The following is a 20,671-nucleotide window of genomic DNA, read 5'->3' as shown; positions in this document are numbered from 1 at the left end:
GGGCGTCTACGGAATCTATTCCAACATAAAAGTTCCTTGACGGAAACGCGTCGTCTGGATTCTCGGCGCGACAGTTTCCGGCGAGGAGTGGGGGTGCTTATGGGAGGATCTGAAACTCCTCCGCTGTTACTGCTGGAAGAGTCCCTGAGCCATGCCTCCATCTCTCTCTCCTTAAGACTTCCCGATTTCCCCCTACTGGTGCCTTCCTCCGCTGCTGACTCTCTCCTGCCTTCTGAGAGCCTCTCCACCTCCTGTTTTTCCGATGGCAGTTCCCTGACATATGGATACAGCTATTATTTACCACCAAACCAAATCTGAAAACCCACTTCAAATTACTGTTTTCAGTTTCTGGTTTGTAGAGAAACTCTCTGTAGCTTGCTTGATTTGGACATCACGGTGAACTACAAGTAAAAAGGGTTGGGGGGGTGAGACAAACGAAGCCAGTCTGAGAGTCTGCTCCAGCTGGACAGCTCCCCTCCCCATCACAGGACAAGTCTACCATCAACCACCCAGTGGGAAGGATCCTGATCACTATTCACGTATTGCTGCTGCCAATTGCAGCTTTTAAAAATAACAAATGCCTTGGAAATATCTGCACCATGAAAAGCGAGAAGGTTGGGTAGGCCTAAAGGGGGTGTACAGGGGGTGGGCGGAAGACAGATGAACAGTGGGCCCATTGGCAGTCATTCACAGAACAACTTTAGCACACACAAGTTCAAAGGAATTTGCTCCCTTAAGTCAGCTCCACAAAAAATCAAAAATCAATGGGACTTCAAAGTGCTTAACATCAATAGAACTGTGTTCCTGGAAAGTCAGCAGGATGCAGTGGACACAGGGTTGGACCTTGACCAGGGAGATCTGGGTTAAAGTCCTTGCTAAACCATGGGTTACCTTGGGCCAGACACATAGGCTCTCTGTCTCTCGGTGTAAATTACTTCGCAGGATTGTTACAATGATAACCATTTAGGAAGGGGAAATAACAATTTTGTAAGAGGTCTCCTTAGAGGCAGGGTGGGATAAAAATGTATCTTCTACCTTTATACAAAGCTGATTTGTTGAATCAGAAATTTAAATAAGGAGTCTTAATATACTGGCACAGTGCACTTGATCCGTATCTTAATTAACCTATGCTGATTTCACTTTTACCCAGCCAAATAAGGAGATGCCTGACTGTGTGGCTTTCTTCCAAAGCCTCTGAATCTGCCCCCAGAGTATTTCTTTTTAAAGAAGGAAGATATATGCTAAGAATGAAGCAGAAATTCTGAAGCTGTCGCCAGTTCTATTTTCCCAAATAAGCTTGGTCTCTAACATGATGGGGCAAACTTTTCACACACAAGCACGGAACAGCTGCCCAGCAAAAGCAAAGGACAGCTGGAAAGTGTCAGTTTGGGTTCTCTATTACGAGACTAACTTTGTTTGCAGAATGGAAAACAGTAGTGAATCCTCGGAGCCCAAATGGAAGGCAGATTCACATGCACGGCAAACTCTAAGCACGTGAGCTGCCCTTACATGGCAAGTTCTGGGTGTTCCCTTCTTCCCATATCTGAATATCACATGAGATGGTACTTAAAAACACACACACACACACACACACACACACAACTTCTGTGCAACACAATGCTATAAAGAGCTCTCATTTCCTTGTTGATACTGTCGTTCACAGTGCAGATTTAGGAATGGACCTCATCAAAAATGCTAACTCAGTGAAGATCCAACCTATCTTTTACACAAAAGAGGGAGAGCAAGGAGCATGTCTTCATTAGCGGATGAGGGAATAAACACTTTGTTTTTACTTTATTTATTTTGTTTATATCCCACCTTTTCTCCAATAAATTTAGGGCAATGTGCATGATTTCTTCCCAGCCCCTCCATTTTATCCCCATAATAATCCTGAGAAATAATTGAAGCTGAGAGTAATTTCCCCAAGGCCACATAGTGAACTTCACAGCTGAGTACAGATTTCAACCCAGCTTTGCTTGAGAACTATCCCAACACTTCCAGGAATCTGGCTTATGCTGGTGTCAGATCACTGGTGCACTTAGCTCAGTACACGGATACACCTAGCTCAGCTCCTAAACATGTAAACTTCTCTCCAGGGTTCCAAACAGATGCCGCGGACTGAACCTGGATCATCTGCATGCAAAGTATCTCCTCTAACAGTGAGCTACAAGTCCTTCCCCAAATACAACACAATGGCATGCCTCTGGCAACTCTTCTTTCACTTTTGGCAGAATCAGCTGGGTTTTCCTAGAGGCTAGCTTTGCGCAGGAGTGACACACATAACAAAAACAGGTCGAAGGGTATCAGCTGGTCTTGCTGCTTATCAAACTCGGTTCTAAAGAGGAATTCTGGTGCTGTCAGAGCACTGGGTCACAAGCCAGAGACTACTGTGAAGAGATCAATGGTGCACAGTGAAGCGACAAAGTCTTCTCCTGCCATCCCCCAACAGCAGACTCAGAATTGTTTGCTGCTCTTAAAGCTGAACATTTTTTTAAGGGGGCTTAACGAAACCCAAAAGGATACATGTGGATGTGGGGAAAGAGAACTCCCAGAAAGAGCCACAAGTCCTTTGTGGGGACACAAAGGTGGAGAGCTATTTATTGCACTGTGCTCTTTTAAAACTTTGCTAGCATGTGTTCTAAAACTAGCAGGCTTCAGCTGGAAGTCCAAGCTGCCACTCTCTTCATAAAAATATGTTCCCTTCACACTTCCTAAACATTGGACAACCTCTAGTGGTTTCCACGTGAACAGCAGCATGCTGTTACCACTTTGGTAGAGCACTGTCAACAGCAGAGAGAGATAAATTGTAATGTTTGCCTGCTTCAGCTCCACATCAATGGCCAACATGGGATGAGAACATCATATCACCTAGATTTAGTGCTTGATATATGTAACAACAGCAAGTCAGTCCCTTAAGGGGGGGGGGACGCTTGGCCACTCCCATGTTTAGCATGCTAAGGAATATGCTGTATTTGGACGTCTAGAAACGTCAAAGTATATTCCACAATGCCCAGATTGTGCAGGAGGCCTTCTCAAACACACACAGGAGGCTGCAATGACTAATTGTGTTGTCTGGGCTTATTGTATTAATCCAATTATAACAGGTGGTGGAAGCTGTGAAAAGAGCCTAACAAAGCTAACTTGAAGTGGAGTGATTTGCGGAGATATGAATGGGGTCGTATCAACTAATATGGATAAGTCACAAAGTCAAAATGTCACGAAAGATGGCAGACTACCAAAGACCTTTTTTGAAATGACAGACAATATGGACTGGATTGACATCTGGAGAACGAAGAACCCCTTGGGAAAAGAAGGAACATTCTTCTCTGAAGCCCAGCTGACTTGGACAAGAATCGACCAAATTTGGATAACTAGAGGTCTGGCACCTAAGGTCAGGAAAGTGGAAATCTGCCCAAAGACCTGCTCCGACCATAATGCACTGAAAATGGACATGACATTATTACCAACCGGTTCCTTTAGATGGAAGATGAATGACAATTTGTTTAGAGATCAGGAGACCATTAAGAAGGCCCAAAAAGTTTTGAAGGACTACTTCGAGATAAATATGAACACTATGGTGGAAAAAAGAATTATCTGGGACGCAAGCAAAGCCGTGATGAGGGGGTTTTTGATACAACAGAATGCTGTAAAGAAAAGAATACAAAATGAGAGGAAAGATAAGATCTTGGGGAAAATTAAAGAGTTAGAGAAGAAGTTAAGATCAAACCCGAAGTCACAGCCGATTCTGAGAGAAATTAAACTCCATCAGGCACAATATTCTAAACTGATGAACCAGGAAATAGAGTGGAAGATTAAATTAATGAAACAAAAAACTTTTGAATCGGCAAACAAATGTGGGAAACTGCTGGCCTGGCAGTTGAAGAAGAGACAAAAGTTAAATATAGTCACAAACCTGGAAATTGAAGGAAGAAACATTCAGAACCCCGTGGAGATTAGAAAGTGTTTTCAGAAATATTTCAAAAAATTATACTTTCAAGGGCCGCAGGATGAGGTTGAGATTAAACAATTTTTGGAAAAAAATGGACTTAAAAAACTTTCACAAGAAAATAGATCACTCCTGAACAGCAAAATAACACGACAAGAGATCGAACAAGCCATTCAGAACATGAAATTGGGCAAATCTCCAGGGCCAAACGGCCTGACCTCCAAGTATTATAAGACACTAAGAGACTATTTGATACAACCATTGATGGAGGTCAGTAATGAAATTATGGAGGGAAAGAAGGCGCCGGAATCGTGGAAGGAAGCTTTCATCACATTGATACCAAAATTAGAAACTGAAAAGACACAACTCAAGAACTATCGTCCCATCTCCCTTTTAAATGTGGATTACAAAATATTTGCTGATGTTTTGGCAAGCAGACTTAAAAGAGTTTTAAATGAAGTAATTCATAAAGATCAGGCAGGCTTTCTCCCAGGTAGACACATGTTTGCTAACACAAGGAACATTATTGATATTTTAGAACTTTTGCAAACAGACATAAATACAAAAGCAGTGTTAATTTTTATAGACGCGGAGAAGGCCTTTGATAATATCTCTTGGAAATTTATGAAGGGAAATTTAAAAGAAATGGGAGTGGGACGGGGTTTTGAGAATGGGATTGATGCAATATACTCAGAACAGAAGGCAAAATTGATAGTTAACAATGTGGTTACAGAAGAGTTTAAAATTGAAAAAGGTACACGACAAGGCTGCCCGATTTCCCCTCTGTTATTTATTTCGGTTCTGGAGGTGCTCTTGAATATGATCAGAGGGGACCGGTTGGTGCAAGGGATTCAGGTCGGAGCGAAACAATATAAACTTAAAGCTTTTGCAGATGACCTAGTTTTGACTCTGCAGGAGCCAGAATCTAGTACAAAAAGAGTATTACAACTGATTCAAGACTTTGGTCGGGTGGCAGGATTTAAACTAAATAAACAGAAAACTAAGGTGTTGGGAAAAAACTTGACAGATACAGAGTCAGAACGGTTTCAGAGAGAAACAGAATTAACTGTGGTTAAAAAAGTAAAGTACCTAGGGGTAAATATAACAGCAAAAAATCTGAGTCTATTTAAGGATAACTATGAAAAACGTTGGTCTGAAATTAAGAGAGACTTGGACAGTTGGACAAAATTGAAGCTTTCTTTGTTAGGCCGAATTGCTGCTATTAAGATGAATGTATTGCCAAAGATGTTGTTTTTGTTTCAAACATTGCAAATTGTGGACAAGACGGAGTGCTTCCGGAAGTGGCAGAGAGATATTTCTAAATTTGTCTGGCAGGGCAAAAAGCCCAGAATTAAGTTTAAGATATTAACTGATGCGAAAGAAAGAGGGGGCTTTGCCCTGCCAGACTTGAAGCTGTACTATGAAGCCGCAGCTTTTTGCTGGCTAAAAGACTGGCTACTTCTCGAAGACACTGATGTATTGGATCTGGAAGGTTTTAACAATGCTTTTGGTTGGCATGCATACTTATGGTATGACAAAGTTAAGATCAATAAGGCCTTTAAGAACCATATTGTCAGGAAAGCAGTATTTAATGTCTGGACAAAATACAAAGACTTATTGGAAAATAAAACTCCGAGGTGGCTTTCCCCTCTGGAAGCTAAGGCCCGAAAAAGACCCAATATGGAGGCCAAATGGCCAAAATATTGGGAAATATTAGAAAAAGATGGAGACAATTGGAGATTGCAGAGTTTGGAGAAAATGAAGGATAAAGTGCGAGACTGGTTACATTATGCTCAGATTAAAGAAGTTTTTAAAAATGACAAAAAGTTAGGGTTCCAGGTGGAGAAATCAAAGTTGGAAACAGAATTGTTAGAACCAAAGACTAAGGTACTATCAAGAATGTATAACTTGCTGTTAAAATGGAACACACAAGACGAAATGGTTAAATCTGCTATGATAAAGTGGGCACAGGATATTGGGCATAACATTATGTTTGAGGACTGGGAAAGGTTGTGGACCACTGGGCTGAACTTCACTGCATGTAATGCGTTGAAGGAAAATGTAATGAAAATGATATACAGATGGTACATGACCCCAGTTAAACTTGCCAAAATATACCATTTGTCTGATAATAAATGTTGGAAATGTAAAGGAAATGAAGGAACATTCTTTCACCTCTGGTGGACTTGCCCTAAAGTGAAGGCCTTCTGGGAAATGATATATAATGAGTTGAAAAAGGTATTTAAGTATACCTTCACTAAGAAACCAGAGGCTTTCCTCCTGGGTATTGTCGACCAGAAGGTGTTAAAGAAGGACCGAACATTTTTTACGTATGCAACAACGGCAGCAAGGATACTCATCGCTAAGAATTGGAAAACACAAGATCTACCCACACTGGAAGAGTGGCAGATGCAGCTGATGGACTATATGCAATTGGCGGAGATGACTGGCAGAATCCGAGACCTGGGAGAAGAAAGGATTGAAGAAGATTGGAAGAAATTTAAGATTTATTTACAAAAATATTGTAATTTGGTTGAATGTTAAGAAGGATGCTTGATCATAAATAATTGGCCACCACTAAACTAGATTGGAACTTGATGATAAGTGAGATTAAGGAAAACATAAACCTTTCGGAGAATTGCTAGACTATACTTAAATGAGTGGATATAAGATTGTAAACAAGATGATAATTTGCTTGAAAAAAACCTTTTAACGATGTAAGTGGGAGCAGGAGACGTGAGGAAGTCCAAACAAGTTATGAAATGTTGTTATGACATAAGTAATGTTGTTTATTATCTATGTATTTCTTTTATAAAAAAAACCTTAATAAATATTTATATATATAAAAAAGAAGTGGAGTGATTTGCAATCACCTGGAGGATGTTCTGTCTTGGTGTCTTGATTTAGATGCAGGGAAAAAGCAGGTGGGCCAGGTCATGAAAACTGCACAAAAATGTATGCAGGACTGCCTACAGTGCCATTTTGAAAGTCTATGTGGGGAAGGACTAAGGACCTTCCATTGCTTGGTAAAATTTGCCTTTTCATGTTGCATAAACACACCATTTCCCAAGAAACTACCCACAGTAAATTCAGGAATTTGTATTCTAACAGGCCCCAGATATATGACTAAACAGGAAGAACACATTTTGATGTATGCTTTCCCAAATCATTTTCTTGAACATAAATCTCAATTTGCTAGGCAACTTTGGCAAAGCCCTAAATTTTATTTGTTCATTTGAAGTGTCCCATTCCAGCAAAGTACAGAATGGCAGTTGTCACAACTTGTTGCAGACAGTCAATCACCACCTTCAAATCTCCTGTAGCAAATATGTTTCCACTACTCTTTTTTGCTTGATGGTTTCTTAATGGCCCATTACCAAACACCCTGAGGGTATATTCCTCTACTACTAGCCACTACAACTTGGTCCTAAAGCTGGTTCCTGCCTAGCCTTCTTCAGGGCTCTCCATAATCCTGGAACCACATTGGTATTTATTTTTTAAATGAAAGGCAATATATAAATCATCATCATTGCCATCAACACTGTTTTTTTAAAGAAAGGGAGTTCTATAACAGGGATCAGCAAACTTTTTCAGCAGGGGGCAGGTCCACTGTCCCTCAGACCTTGCGGGGGGCCAGACTATATTTTTTGGGGGGGAAATGAACGAATTCGTATGCTCCACAAATAACCCAGAGATGCATTTAAAATAAAAGCACACATTCTATTTATGTAAAAACACCAGGCAGGCCCCACAAATAACCCAAAGATGCATTTTAAATAAAAGGACATATTCTACTCATGTAAAAACATGCTGATTCCTGGGCCGTCCATGGGGTGGATTTAGAAGGCGATTGGGCCGGATCCAGCCCCCGGGCCTTAGTTTGCCTACCCATGTTCTATAAACTGCAGGTGGAAGGGAACCATCTTAGAAGAGGCACCCCCCTTCAATGTCACCCACAAAAGGGGATGCCTCTTCGGAGAAGAGCCTCCTGCAACATATGCATGCACAAAGGAGTTTTAAACACAAAGTTATGCCCATTTCCTTTGCAGAACTTTTTTTTAGTCACATGCATATTTAAATTGAATCAATCTGTCAAAACCCACCTGACTAGTTGGCTATCATTTGTTTGTTTCGGTGGCAGGATTCACTTCCAAGTATCTCACCCACCTTTCCATACACTCCTGAATTCAGTTCCGTCACAATCGCCAGTCACTTGTGAACACTGACTCCGGACAAGTGCATACCAAAGTCTCCCAGTGAGGGTGGGATACAATATATCAAATGAGGCGCAACTTCCAAAGATTAAATAGGATGAACAGATGCTGTTTTTGAATACTGCCTTTGTGTACCCCACTATAAATAAATAACATTATCTGCATCTATATTTACATGTAAAGAAACACCCAACCCTCCTGAGACATTTAAGATTCATTTTCAGCCTCCCAATTAAAATTGTTCCTCATTTCTACAAAAGGAAATTAACAGCGTATCTACTCAGAAGTAAATCCAGTTGAGTTCAACAAAACTTACCTAAGGCTGCAGTCTTAAACACACCCACTAGAGGAAAACTCCGACTGAAAACAGTGTGGCTTGCTTCTGTGAGTAAACTTGCATAAAGGTAAAGGTACCCCTGCCCGTACGGGCAAGTCGTGACTGACTCTGGGGTTGCGTGCCCATCTCGCTTAAGAGGCCAGGGGCCAGCACTGTCCGGAGACACTTCCGGGTCACGTGGCCAGCGTGACAAAGCTGCTCTGGCGAGCCAGCACCAGCGCAGCACACGGAAACGCCGTTTACCTTCCCGCTAGAAAGCAGTACCTATTTATCTACTTGCACTTAAGAGTGCTTTCGAACTGCTTTCGAAACTTGCATAGGACTGCACTATAAATTAAGACCATTTGTAGCAGAATTTAAGGATGCTGACCGTTAATTTTTCCTCTGCTGCAGAGACTGCTCCCTGGGGGGGGGGGGGGGAGATGTATGTAGCAAAGCAGACTTCCATAACCTGAGCCAGATGCTTTGGACTACAACTCCCATCAGCCCCAGCTAGCAGAGTGGTGCTGGCTGGGGCTAATGAAAGTTATAGTCCAAAACACCTTGAGGGTACCAGGTTGGAGAAGGGGCTGTTTGTAATGCATGAGTTGCAGTGTGTCTTTCTCCATTGGGAAGACAACAATGATGTCAAGGTAATAAAAAAGGGGGGTGGCGTGGCAGAGCTGGGAACAAGCTGAAAACTCATCTACGGTTTGTAAATCACCACTTCGCAAACGGAGCACTAAAGATACCTGTGTCCTCGGATATCAGACTGGTCACACACTCCGCCGAGGGCGATTCGGTGGAACTCTCGGCCCAAAGTCTTTGCCACGGATCTTCCCACACTAGTTTTTCCAACCCCAGGAGGTCCCACAAAGCAAAGGATCGGGCCCTTCAAGTTGTTCTTAAGCTGTCTGACTGCCAAATACTCCAACACCCTCTTCTTCAACTTCTCCATAGCGTAATGGTCATTGTCCAGAAGAATCCTGGCTGCACGGATATCCAGGCGATCTGTTGACCAAATGTTAATTGTGTTTAAACGCCAAGCTTAAGCGTCTCTGCTGGTCAAATAGCCACAATAACGTATAACCCTGGTAACACCACCAATATTCCTTCCCTTTGCATTTTTCAAACAATTTGTAGTAGCCATAGTCTACAGAAGCATAGAAGACTCCCTTTACCTTTTGTACTTTTGCTCCATGGCAGTTCCACCATCAGTTCCAAGTAATTTCTAGTTAAGGCATATTCTGGCATTGACTGAGGCATTTTCTTTAATCTAGAAGAAGAGATAAAACTGAAATGTGTAATTTAAGCATATTTGTTCCTAAAGATGTGTGCTCATCAGTTCTGTATTTTTAAATCCTAGCAAGTAATCTGAACATGCTAAGCTTCACTTGCAACTGTGCTGCACATGTTTAACTGTTTTTAAAGCCACTGTTACTGGATTCATCCCGATTCACTTTGTGTTCCCATGATTTTGCCTCTTCTCTCAAGTATAATTTATCAGCCATATGTGTGGTTCCCTCCAGATGATTTGGACTACAACATCTGTAAACCATGAACCTGGGCCACACTGGCTGGGGTGGATGGAAACTGGTGTCTGAAACAGCTGGAGGGCACTGGCTTCAAAAGGCTGGATTGCGACGTATTAAAAGTGTGATATTCAAGAATACAGAAAACATGAGAAGTCAAGTAATAGCGTCAAAGATTGTAAAACAGATTTTAAAATCAGATTTTAAAACGTTACAAACTGAGAGCTTCAGAATCTAAATAAACTACCTACCTCTTAACCTCTTTTACACACACTTTTAGAGCCTGCTCAGGCATACTGGAGGTTCGAATTTTCTTTTCAAGGATAACAATATCATTGTGGTCTTCATCCTCCTCCTCGTCTTCAGCAGTGCCTGGAAAGTGGGTGATCCTTCGAATGGGACGTATCGCTACAACCTACAAAGTTTGAAAGGCTCAACAATAGCAGGAACTTTCTATGTGTGAGCTTGTGGCTACTGCACTAAGCAACCACTTACCCAATTCATTCATTAACTTTATTAAAAGATTTCTATACCACCTTTCATTCACAAAAAAAAAATATTAAAACGGTCCGCACAATAATAAAATAAAACAAAAATCATCATTGGGAAAATCAGTAAAAACCATAATAATGACCTGCTAAAATTTAACTGCTAAAATTGTTGCTATTTAAGGATGTTTTAACTGCTGGCTTAGTGATCTGATAAAAATCACATGGCTTTATATTCAGGTGAACGTAAGCCACCTTCGGACCAGCTGATAAATGCCAATGGAAAATAAATAAATATTTCATAAAATACATTTAATAATGCTTTTGTCTTTATCACCTACTCTAACATTATGTCAGCATACAAAAGCCTTAAAACACATTATTTAATTATAATAATTGAGAGATTACCCTTTTGTCATCATCCTGTTTGGATTTTCTAGTTTTCTGAAGTAGTTTCAAGCCTTCAATCTGCCTAACAAGCAATGGTATGGTCATCTTGAACCGTTCCTCCAGCCCAACAGCATCTAAAATCTAACAGAAAGGCACAACATATTAGGTGTTTTTCCTCACCTACTACAGTTTCCAGACTCTCTCCCACAAAATACATTTGCTCTATCTGAAATGTGTCAGTGCCGCTGTATGGAAAAATCAACAGGTGGTTAGCTTCAAGGAACATATCGGAATGCTTGCAAGGGGATAAAGGAGCAAGGAAGCTACGTTGTAATATGGAGATGCTGAAATGAAAACCTGTCCTGTCTGCTGATTCTGTTTTTTAATCTCATATGTATCTCTGAGTTTAGCCACTGTGTGTCTGCCTAGTGCAGGGCTGGGGGACCTGAGGCTCTCCAGAGGTTGCTGGACTGCTCCCATAATCCCTTCCTATTGGCTATACTGGCTGGGGCTGATGGGCATTACTAGTCCAGAGACACCTGGAGGCCCACAGGTTCCCCTGCTTTACCTGGAGATTGAACCTGGGGCCTTCCGCGTGCACTTTACATATTCGCCATTCCTAGCAGTAGGGTAGCCAGACTTCCCCTAAAGAAGCAGAAAAGCCTATAACCCATGACCCCAAAAGGAATGTGCTATACTTAATGTACAGAACAAATCCACTTTTATTTCTTTATAAACAATGCATTGCTTAACTCCAATCGTCTCTAAATGGTTTACAACACAAAAATATAAATCAGTTAAAACTGTAAGATCACACTACAATTTAAAATGCCTGCGGGAATAAGAAAAAACATTCAATAGGCACTGGAAGTTCAGTAGGGAGAGAGCCTGTCTGGCCTCAGCTAGGATTTCCATAGAATTGGGCCCACAATACTAGGGAGAGGGAGTGTTTGCCAAAGACATAAGTTTAGAACGGATGTTCCATGTCAAAATGTATGAGAACAGTGTGGTTTTCAGGATGTAGGCGTATACCACTTTATCACCAAAGCTACACATTGTGATGGTTTATAAATTTTTATTTATTTATGGCAAAGGGCTTGAGGCATTTATTTCTGTGCCAGCATACTCTTGCTTCATCCTTTTGATAAGATGGAACACTTGGAAACTGAGCAGAGTTGACTAGAACAGGAGACACTCTTTTTCTTTGTTCAGTCTGTGCAAAGGCAGCACACCCTACCTGAAGCTTCTCCTGGTTGCTGGTGCGGATGATGGAGGTTAATATATCTGGTAAAGCTTCCCTAGGAAGGTTGTCTAACAGGCGTCTCAGTTTAGCCACTGCAGGGATTGACATATCCAACATCTCAACCAGCTTCGTCATAGAAAGAAAGAAAAAAACGTATAGTGAATTTTCAGAACAGATATCATTTTGGATAAGCTGCACAAACCTGTACCATTACACAGCTCAGAAAGGAATCTGTCTGAAACTTTCTCAGTTGCAGCAGTTTACAAAACCATTTGTCTTCAGGCAAATCTCCTTCATGGATCTACCTGAACAAAGAAGGATGATTGGCATCAAGAAGTCTGTCAGCACTGCTGACTCAAGAAGAGCTTGAGGGGCTTTTTTGCTGTACAGTTTGACTGTCTTTCTGATGCAATTATCCTCAGGAGTTCATTCGCTTTGCATAACATGCACATCTATTACTCAGGGCAAGCAGTAGCTTGCAGCAAGCCCTATAGCCCTGCCAGAATGAACCACATCTTAAAACCATGTATGGAAGCACTTAGCTTATGTGCTCCTTTGCTGAGTCCAAAAGGATCAGCAAAACAAAGAGACACAAGCCTCTGTTTCTGATTATAAGGTAGGCAAGCCCTTAGGAGTCCAAAAGGATTTCCAGCAAAGGACTAACGAGAACCTTAACAGCATGGGGGATGAGGTAAGTCACCATATACCACACAAGGAATCAGTTGGACTGAATTTTCCTATCACTTCTTAAACAGCCACCACATGAGTCCCTCTTCCTGTTAAAGGCTTTTTTTTGTAGAGAACTTTGCAAAAGCAAAAATGGTGCTTGTTGGGCCCACTAGAGATTTCTGAAGTGGTGGTTTTGAATATCATCAAAAACATAATTAACAAGAAGTTACTGCCCCTGCTTATTCTACTCACCAATTCAGCCTACACCCTTTGCCCATCCCCAACAGCTGACAAAGCACCCTCCTTCTATACCTCACTCACTCACCCACCCCCCAACCAAAGTCTCTCCCCCCTTGCCACAGTTGGTGTGGTCACCAACTGGCAGCCTCATAAACATGACGACACCTTACATTTTTATGTGTATAGGAAGAAATCCAACTATAGTTGGAGAGTAGACACATACTAGACAAATACTATTCATTCTGGCTGGCAGCAGCTTTCATGGATCTCCTGCTTAGTTCTGTCCTTGCTACCTGAGACTGAAATGCTGTTAACTAGAGATACCAGGCCCCCAATGCATGTGGTCCACCAGTGAACTACAAGTCCTTCCTCTATAATCAGACGGGCGGGATACAAATAATAAAATTGTTGCTGCTGTTTATTAAATTTTTATACTATCCTTCAGCCAAGTATCACAGGGTGGTTCACAACATAAAAACATGAAATGAGAACATAATACATACAAAGTTTTTATCTTGCCCTTCCTCCCTAAGGAACCCAGGGCGACAAACATACAAATTACAAAACAACTGAAACATCTAAAAGCAATTCTGGTACAGATGAAGACTGGGTAGCGTCTCTACCAAAAAGGCGAATTGGAAGAGTAAGGTCTTCAGCAGGAGCCAAAAAACATCAGAGACAGCATCGGTCTAATATTTAACAAGAGGGAATTCCAAAGGGCAGGCGCAGATTGTGAAAAGACAGACCTTTTGATAATATGGTATCTGCAAGAGGCTCTCTCCTGCAGAGTAGAGTAATTGATTGGGTATATAAGGGGATGAGACAATCTTTCAGCTATCAACATTCAACACCCAGGGCAGTTTGCTCAACAGCCACCATAGATCAGCATTTCCTACTTCCAGCTACCTAACCTGCAATGCATATTTATAGAACTGCTCTGAGAGCTCTCCCAGTTCCTCCTCGGATGTAGACTTGTTGGTGAACTGTTCCAGCCGATCCAGCTGTTCCACGTCAGCAACAGGGTAGGGCTTCTCCTTTACCAGTTGCAAAATCTGGAACCTGCACAGGCCCGTTATCAGCAAAGTGTAATGTGGCTTTGGCCAGTTGCTGCCAACCACCTGGACTGCCAGTGCTGCCGTGCCGATCCTGGAAGCATTAAGAGGATGAGTTACTTGCTGTGACACAACAGGAAGAGTGTGCTTTGATTGGAGCAATATAGCTCCATCTCACGATTTTGTTGTTATATTGCCATTGTTTTAAAAAACTATTGTTTTAGCCACTTCGTTGTTTGCCACACTAGGATCCTTTGGCAAGACAGACAGAAGACATTTAATAAATAAAGAAAGCAGTTTTATTGACTATAGGTGCAGCTAAGATTCATTTTTTTAAAATTGAGTTATTAGACCAAGGAGTGCAACACTACCTACCACCTTCTCTTCCATCATTGTCACTTTTCTTGTGTCATGGGAATGTCCTGACCCTCTTGCCTAAAATCCTGAAGAGCTGCTGCCAGTCCATGTAGACAATGACTGTAATATATCATTGTTCTACATGTAACAAAATGTAGCAGAATTATCTGCATGCATTAGGGCGGTGACTTTGATTGTAAAATTACTACCGTCATGCTGCAAAGTCAGCCCAGTGATTGGCCAGGGAGTGATTAGAGCTGGTGAAAGAGCACAGTAGAGCACATGATTTGCACGCAAAAGATTCAGGTTCAATCCCTGGAGCCTCCCAGTACGGTTGGGAAAGTCCCTGTGTTTGAAGCCCTGGAGAGCCACTGCCAGTCAGTGTAGGCAACACTGACCTAGATGGCCCATGGTTTGGTTCAGTACAAGGCAGCTTCCTCTTTGAACCAGCTTTGCACAAAGAAGGTCCCAGTTTCAATCCTGGGCATCTCCAGGATGGGCTATGAAATACCCCCTGCTGAAAGCCCGGAGAACTGCTGCCAGTCAGTGTAGGCAATACAGAGTTAGATGGGGACAAATAGGCCTGACTCTGTCCAAGGCAGCTTCCTATGCTCCTATGGTGGCTGGGGGGGGGGGGGCAGCTAACAAGGCAAGTGCAGGGACGGACGACTCAACAACAACAACAACAACAACAACAATTATTATTATTATTTACTTATACCCCGCCCATATGGCTGGGTTTCCCCAGCCACATGAGGGAGAAATAGCTGTGGCAAAGAAGGGGAGGGCCGTCGGAAGAAAGAGGGCGCAGTTGCCATGGCGACGAAGACCAGGCCCCTAACAGGCAGTGAGAAACAGTTCCCATGGCGACAGGGGGTGTGTCTCTGGGAGGGTGGGCAGCTACCATGACAACAACAGGGGGCGCACCGCGATAGGAGGGGAAGGTAGCCATGGCGACAGAGGGTGGGGGGGGGGGTAAGAGGCTCCCGGCGGTTGCCGTGGCGATGGGAAGGGTGGGCGGGGCTCCGACCTGTGTAACGGGGGCAGCGCGTCGAGGTCGCTGGGCGGGTCGCTGGTGTCGGGGATGACGCCGATGATGGTGCTCTTGAGCGACGTGCCCTTCAGCAGCCGGCTCCGCACCAGCTGCATGTTCCGCGGCGAGTCCACGCTGGCGCGCATGGTGGAGCCCGGCAGCAGCACGGCCTCCGGAGTCAGCAGCAGCGGCAGCCGGCTCGGGATCTGGATGGCGCTGCCGCCCGACGACTGGGACGACGCCATGGCGAAGAGCTCGGTTCGGCGGGGGCAAAGGCCGCGTCAAGCGTTTTACAGGCCGCGCTACGGCGGCCGGCGAGGGCCAAGCGCGCACGCCGCTGCCCCCTGCAGGCTGCAGGGAGCGCTGCGCTGCGCCGTTTGTCCCCCCGCTCTCTGAAAATTAGTTCATCAAAGGAAGCGAATAAAAACGATTAAGTGGGGAGAAAAATATTCAGCTTAATAGAACCACCTGGCACTGGGTACATAATTTGAAAGTTTCCTAAAAAAACAAACTTTGGTCTACAATGGTTTTTTTTTTAAAGCACTTTCTATTAATTGTTTTGTCTTGCAATCCTGAACACACTTAACATTTGAGACTCGCATCTGAGTAAACTTGCATAGGATGGCACTGTTAAGAGAATGCTTAATCTCACCAGTGTGGTTGCATTTAAGTAATAGTAAAAACTCAAACCACCATGTGTATTAACTAGAAACTTTGCAGCTATGATTGATTTTCTAGGAATCTGCCAGAAGAAGGCTAGATCAATGAAGACAAATATTCCTTGCCTTTATCACAGGGCAGCTGTCATGAGGCCTGCATAGGAAAACTAGCACTAAAATGTATTGAGCCAGTCCAGAACAACATAGAAATATTCATCACATAAACTCAGTTATAGTATTTCCTACCTGGACATTATTTCTGCCTGGGAAATTTGTCTTGTTTTCTCCATTTATATGTTGGAAGGGACTTATTTCAGGCAGCTTATTCTGCAGCTGAAAACTAGAAATATTTGTTCCGCTTTGAATACTTTGATTGTCATCCAACCTGTTGCTGTGTCTACTACATCCACAAGATGTCAGGACAGCACACAAAATTCAATTTCTGGAATTTGTTGTTGTAAATAAACTATATTTTGTGACTACATCTTTTACAGCAGCCTATAAATATATATATATTTAATGAATAAAACATTTCCTTTGCTTAAAACCCCATCAAATATTTAAAATATATATAGAAAATAAAGCAGTGGTTGAAAACAAAATAAATTGTGCACAGGTGCATTTAGAGCTAGCTGAAATCCTTGAGTCTTAAGGGCTGCTTTGAAGCTGCTATGTCACTGGAAATTTGCCATCCCCCCCCCCCCCCCGGATCATCTACATTCTGAAATGTGTGAAATTATGTTTGGCAAGTCATTTAGTCAGTTTATCTCTCTTGCATTAATGATAGCAAAGTGGCACATCCCAGATTAATAGGTGCTTGTGAATCAAAAAAGCTTTGTAGCATCACTTGTTGTGAAAAGCCTCTCAGCCTCCTCTGCTCACTTTTTTGAACAAGGACAGTAATTATGAAATGTTGCAAGCTTTGGGAGATTTTATCACAGCTTTGCTCGTTGCTGTGCTTGTGGTGTGAAGTGATGCAATCAACTAATGCCATTCAGCACTTGAAAATTGCATCAGTTTATAGTCTGGAGGGGTAACCTTGTTTCTCAATTGCAGCAAAAACTTCTCCTTCAACCCCACATTGCCTATGACAAGAATGTCTCAAAATGACTGTAACTGACCAATATGAAGGACCCTATGACTTGAAAACAGATGCTGAATGTACTTTTGTTACCTATGAAAAAAATCTTTAAATAAAAAACAATTTTAAAAATGAAGAGTTTTGTGGCACCTTAAAGACTAACATATTTGTTATTCCTGGGATAGGGAACCTCAGGTCTGGAGGACAGATCTTTCCAACTAGTCCTTGGAACTGTCCCCAGACTATACACCTCAGCTGTTTTTCACACCCAAAGGGATTTTTTTATTGTCTAGAATGTGCACTTGAATCTTGATGGTGCCTTTTGCTTGTCTGGATGCTGAATAGGGGGGGGGGTGTTTAGAAATTAGCCTACTATACAAAGGTACCATTTGCACCCATTGCCTTGCCCACTTTTGCTTCTGGCTCCACCAAATACTAACATGTGGCCCCTGAAAGGCTGCCCTGAAGGAAATGTGGCCCTCAGGCTGAAAAAAGTTTCCCAAATTCTCATGTATGTGGGCTGCAGTAAACACGAGTTGCAGGTGATTTGCAGGTAAAGGAATACATAGGAAGAATCCTGATACCAGTGCCCCATCCATACTATGCATTAGTATTCCCACAGAGCTGCAGTTCTCAGTGATTCAATCCCTCTTCCCAGTGAACATTGGGAATTGTAGTTCTGTGAGAAGAATAGGGACATCCTAACAAATCTTAGCATCCTTAGGAAACTACAGCTCCCATGATGCTTTGGGTGGAAGCTATGGCTCTTTAAAGTGGTATGATAGTGCTTTAAATGTACAGTGCTGATGGGGCCAAAATCAGATTATCGGTCCATCTAGCTCAGTATAGACAACACTGACCGACAGCAGCTCTTCAGGGATTCAAGAAGAAGACAATCTCAGCTCTGAAGGTGTCAGGAATCAAACCACTGAATTACCAGGCTCACTAGAGTGCGTTATTTAAGGATCCCCTGAGATCTAGGAAATGTGAATCAACTCCTAGTTACAGCTATACTGGTTCCACAGTGTTCTCTTACGGCTGCACTTTTTAAAAAAAGCTCTGGAATCAGAGAACCCGCAGTTTGCCCCAATCTGATTTATGAGAAAAAGCAACAGTCAATGGATTACTGTTTAGTTCTGATCCAACAAATCTCAAAAAGTCAGTCGTTGCTTTGCTACTGTATTTGATAGAATGAGGTCCCATTATTCAGGACTCCAGGTAGCCCTTTCCAGGGGAGAAACTTGGCTTTATTTCACACAGGTCAAAGACCCAGTTTGGCACCCCACCCAATGTGCATTTCCATGCACACACAGGCTGGGAACCTCAATGGTGCCCCCTTGAGGCTTCACCCGGGGAAAAACCTGGGCTAGTTCCACCATAGCTACAGCTCTGCCCTTTCCCAGGATACTCCATTCCATAACACACACCTTGCCTGGATTTCAGTTCCCTGCCCAACAGCATTCTGTGCTCACTGAGCATGCTCATTCTTACTGAAGGGTAAAAAGGTAAAGGGATGCCTGACCATTAGGTCCAGTCGTGACCGACTCTGGGGTTGCTGCACTCATCTCGCTTTATTGGCCGAGGGAGCCGGCGTACAGCTTCCGGGTCATGTGGCCAGCATGTTAAGAGCGGTAGTCTCGTAATCTGGGGAACCAGGTTCACGTCTCTGCTCCTCCACATGCAGCTGCTGGGTGACCTTGGGCCAGTCACACTTCTTTGAAGTCTCTCAGCCCCACTCACCTCACAGAGTGTTTGTTGTGGGGGAGGAAGGGAAAGGAGAATGTTAGCCGCTTTGAGACTCCTGAAGGGGAGTGAAAGGCGGGATATCAAATCCAAATCCAAACTTCTGGTGAACCAGAGCAGCACACAGAAATGCCGTTTACCTTCCCGCCGGAGCGATACCTATTTATCTACTTGCACTTTGACGTGCTTTCGAACTGCTAGGTTGGCAGGAGCAGGGACCAAGCAACGGGAGCTCACCCCGTCGCAGGGATTGGAACCGCCGACCTTCTGATCGGCAAGTCCTAGGCTCTGTGGTTTAACCCACAGCGCCACCTGCGTCCCTCTTATTGAAGGTTAGGGTGTCCCAATTTAGGATTCCCCTCTCTATTTTTTTCTTTATTTCTGTTTGCTACATCTGATTGATTACCATGGGAAATGGATGCCGGACTACGTAGGCTTTTGATCTGATCCACCAGGGCTCTTCTTAAGGGGTAGCATTTTCAACCCCTTTGCCTTCTCCAAGGTTACCCATTTCTTTCAACCAGAACTCCCATTTTAATCCAGAAACAATTAAATGCAGACATGAACCAACCGTCTCAGCTATCAGAAGTCTGACAAATCTTGGGGAAATTAATTATTCCTAGCTGTGCTATGTCATCTGAGGCAATAGCCTTGCCATGCGATTCTTAAAGGGTTGGAGGGATCTCAGGGTCTTGATCTGGAGAGCCCTCATGCATGACTGAGAATCGTGCATCTGCAGTTAAAACGAACCTTTGGACTAATTACACTGGCAACTATTAAAACTTTTGGACATGGAATAGTTGTTTGTTAAATGAACTTCATTCTTTGACTGAACGGGAGAAGGAAGTTAGCTGGATCTCACATGACACGGTAGGTAAGAGGTTAGTCTTCTATTTTATTTTAGCAAGTTGGGTAACCACTTAATTCTAGGACTTCCTTACCCACACCCATATCATCAAAAAATTCTTGTTATTTTGGAGCCCGAAACCTGCAAGAGTGAATTATTGATTCTGGAAATACTTACCAAATGAGTGTTTTCATTTGGGAATACCTTTGATGTGTAGCCAACCCAAGTAGATTCTTGTTTTCAGTTGTTCAAATCTGGAGTGCCTCATTAGTTCTGTCTTAGTCCTTTGAATTACTTTCTCTAGAAATAATAATTATCTGAAAGCGCTATAGGAAAGTAAGTTAGGAAATAATGTGCTCTTCTCTGTAATTCTAAACTCGTCTAAGATTGTAGTAAATCTGAGTACTGAGTATGCTTCAAAGAAACACACACTTTCAGATTATTCCTCAGCACCTCTCATTATGCTGCTTGTATTGAAAACATTTGTTTATGAATGCTTACAAAGGGCCATTGCTTAGTGGCAGAGGAAATGCTTCGCTTCTACAGGGTCCCAGGCTCAACCCCTGACATTTCCAAGTAGGGCAATGAAAGACTGTTGTCTGAAGGCCTGAAAAGCTACTGACATCCCCTTATATAGACTAAGGGAGGAGGAATTGCAGCCCTCCAGATGTGTAGCTAAAAGAAATGTTCCCAGGTCCAGCTGAAGTGAAGAGATGATTCGTTCTCACCTGCTTAGTGAGCCTGGGTAGGGAAGGCATTCTTGCTCACCTGAAGATACAAGCCCTCTCCAGGTTTCTCCTGCAAGGTCTGACAACCCTGTGATCCACTTCCAAGCAGTGTTGAAATCCTGTAACTTCTTAT

General features: G+C 42.9%; 1 protein-coding gene across 3 annotated transcripts in view; it reads right to left on the bottom strand.

The window, feature by feature from the left end:
- LONP2 (lon peptidase 2, peroxisomal) overlaps positions 1-20,019 on the bottom strand; it is a 51,786-nt gene extending 31,767 nt beyond the window's left edge. Inside the window, exons 1-7 of one of the 3 annotated variants that reach the window (XM_083750493.1) lie at positions 19,988-20,019; positions 13,950-14,184; positions 12,124-12,255; positions 10,905-11,027; positions 10,260-10,423; positions 9,658-9,752; positions 9,229-9,487 (exon numbers count right to left, since the gene is read on the bottom strand). In XM_083750493.1, the coding sequence (XP_083606619.1) occupies positions 9,229-9,487; positions 9,658-9,752; positions 10,260-10,423; positions 10,905-11,027; positions 12,124-12,255; positions 13,950-14,184; positions 19,988-20,004 (1,025 nt within the window). In that variant the 5' untranslated portion in view covers positions 20,005-20,019. Of the gene's footprint in view, positions 1-9,228; positions 9,488-9,657; positions 9,753-10,259; positions 10,424-10,904; positions 11,028-12,123; positions 12,256-13,949; positions 14,185-14,465; positions 14,563-15,477; positions 15,814-19,987 lie in introns of those variants that run through there. The other 2 variants (XM_083750492.1, XM_083750494.1) reach the window with 2 other exon arrangements.
- Positions 20,020-20,671: the final 652 nt, after the last annotated feature.

This window comes from Podarcis gaigeae (genome assembly GCF_964106915.1).
Source record: "Podarcis gaigeae genome assembly, chromosome: 8".
Taxonomy (NCBI): domain Eukaryota; kingdom Metazoa; phylum Chordata; class Lepidosauria; order Squamata; family Lacertidae; genus Podarcis; species Podarcis gaigeae.
The sequence above is the reverse complement of the archived record's forward strand: the minus strand, read 5'-3'. Positions and strand labels throughout refer to the sequence as shown.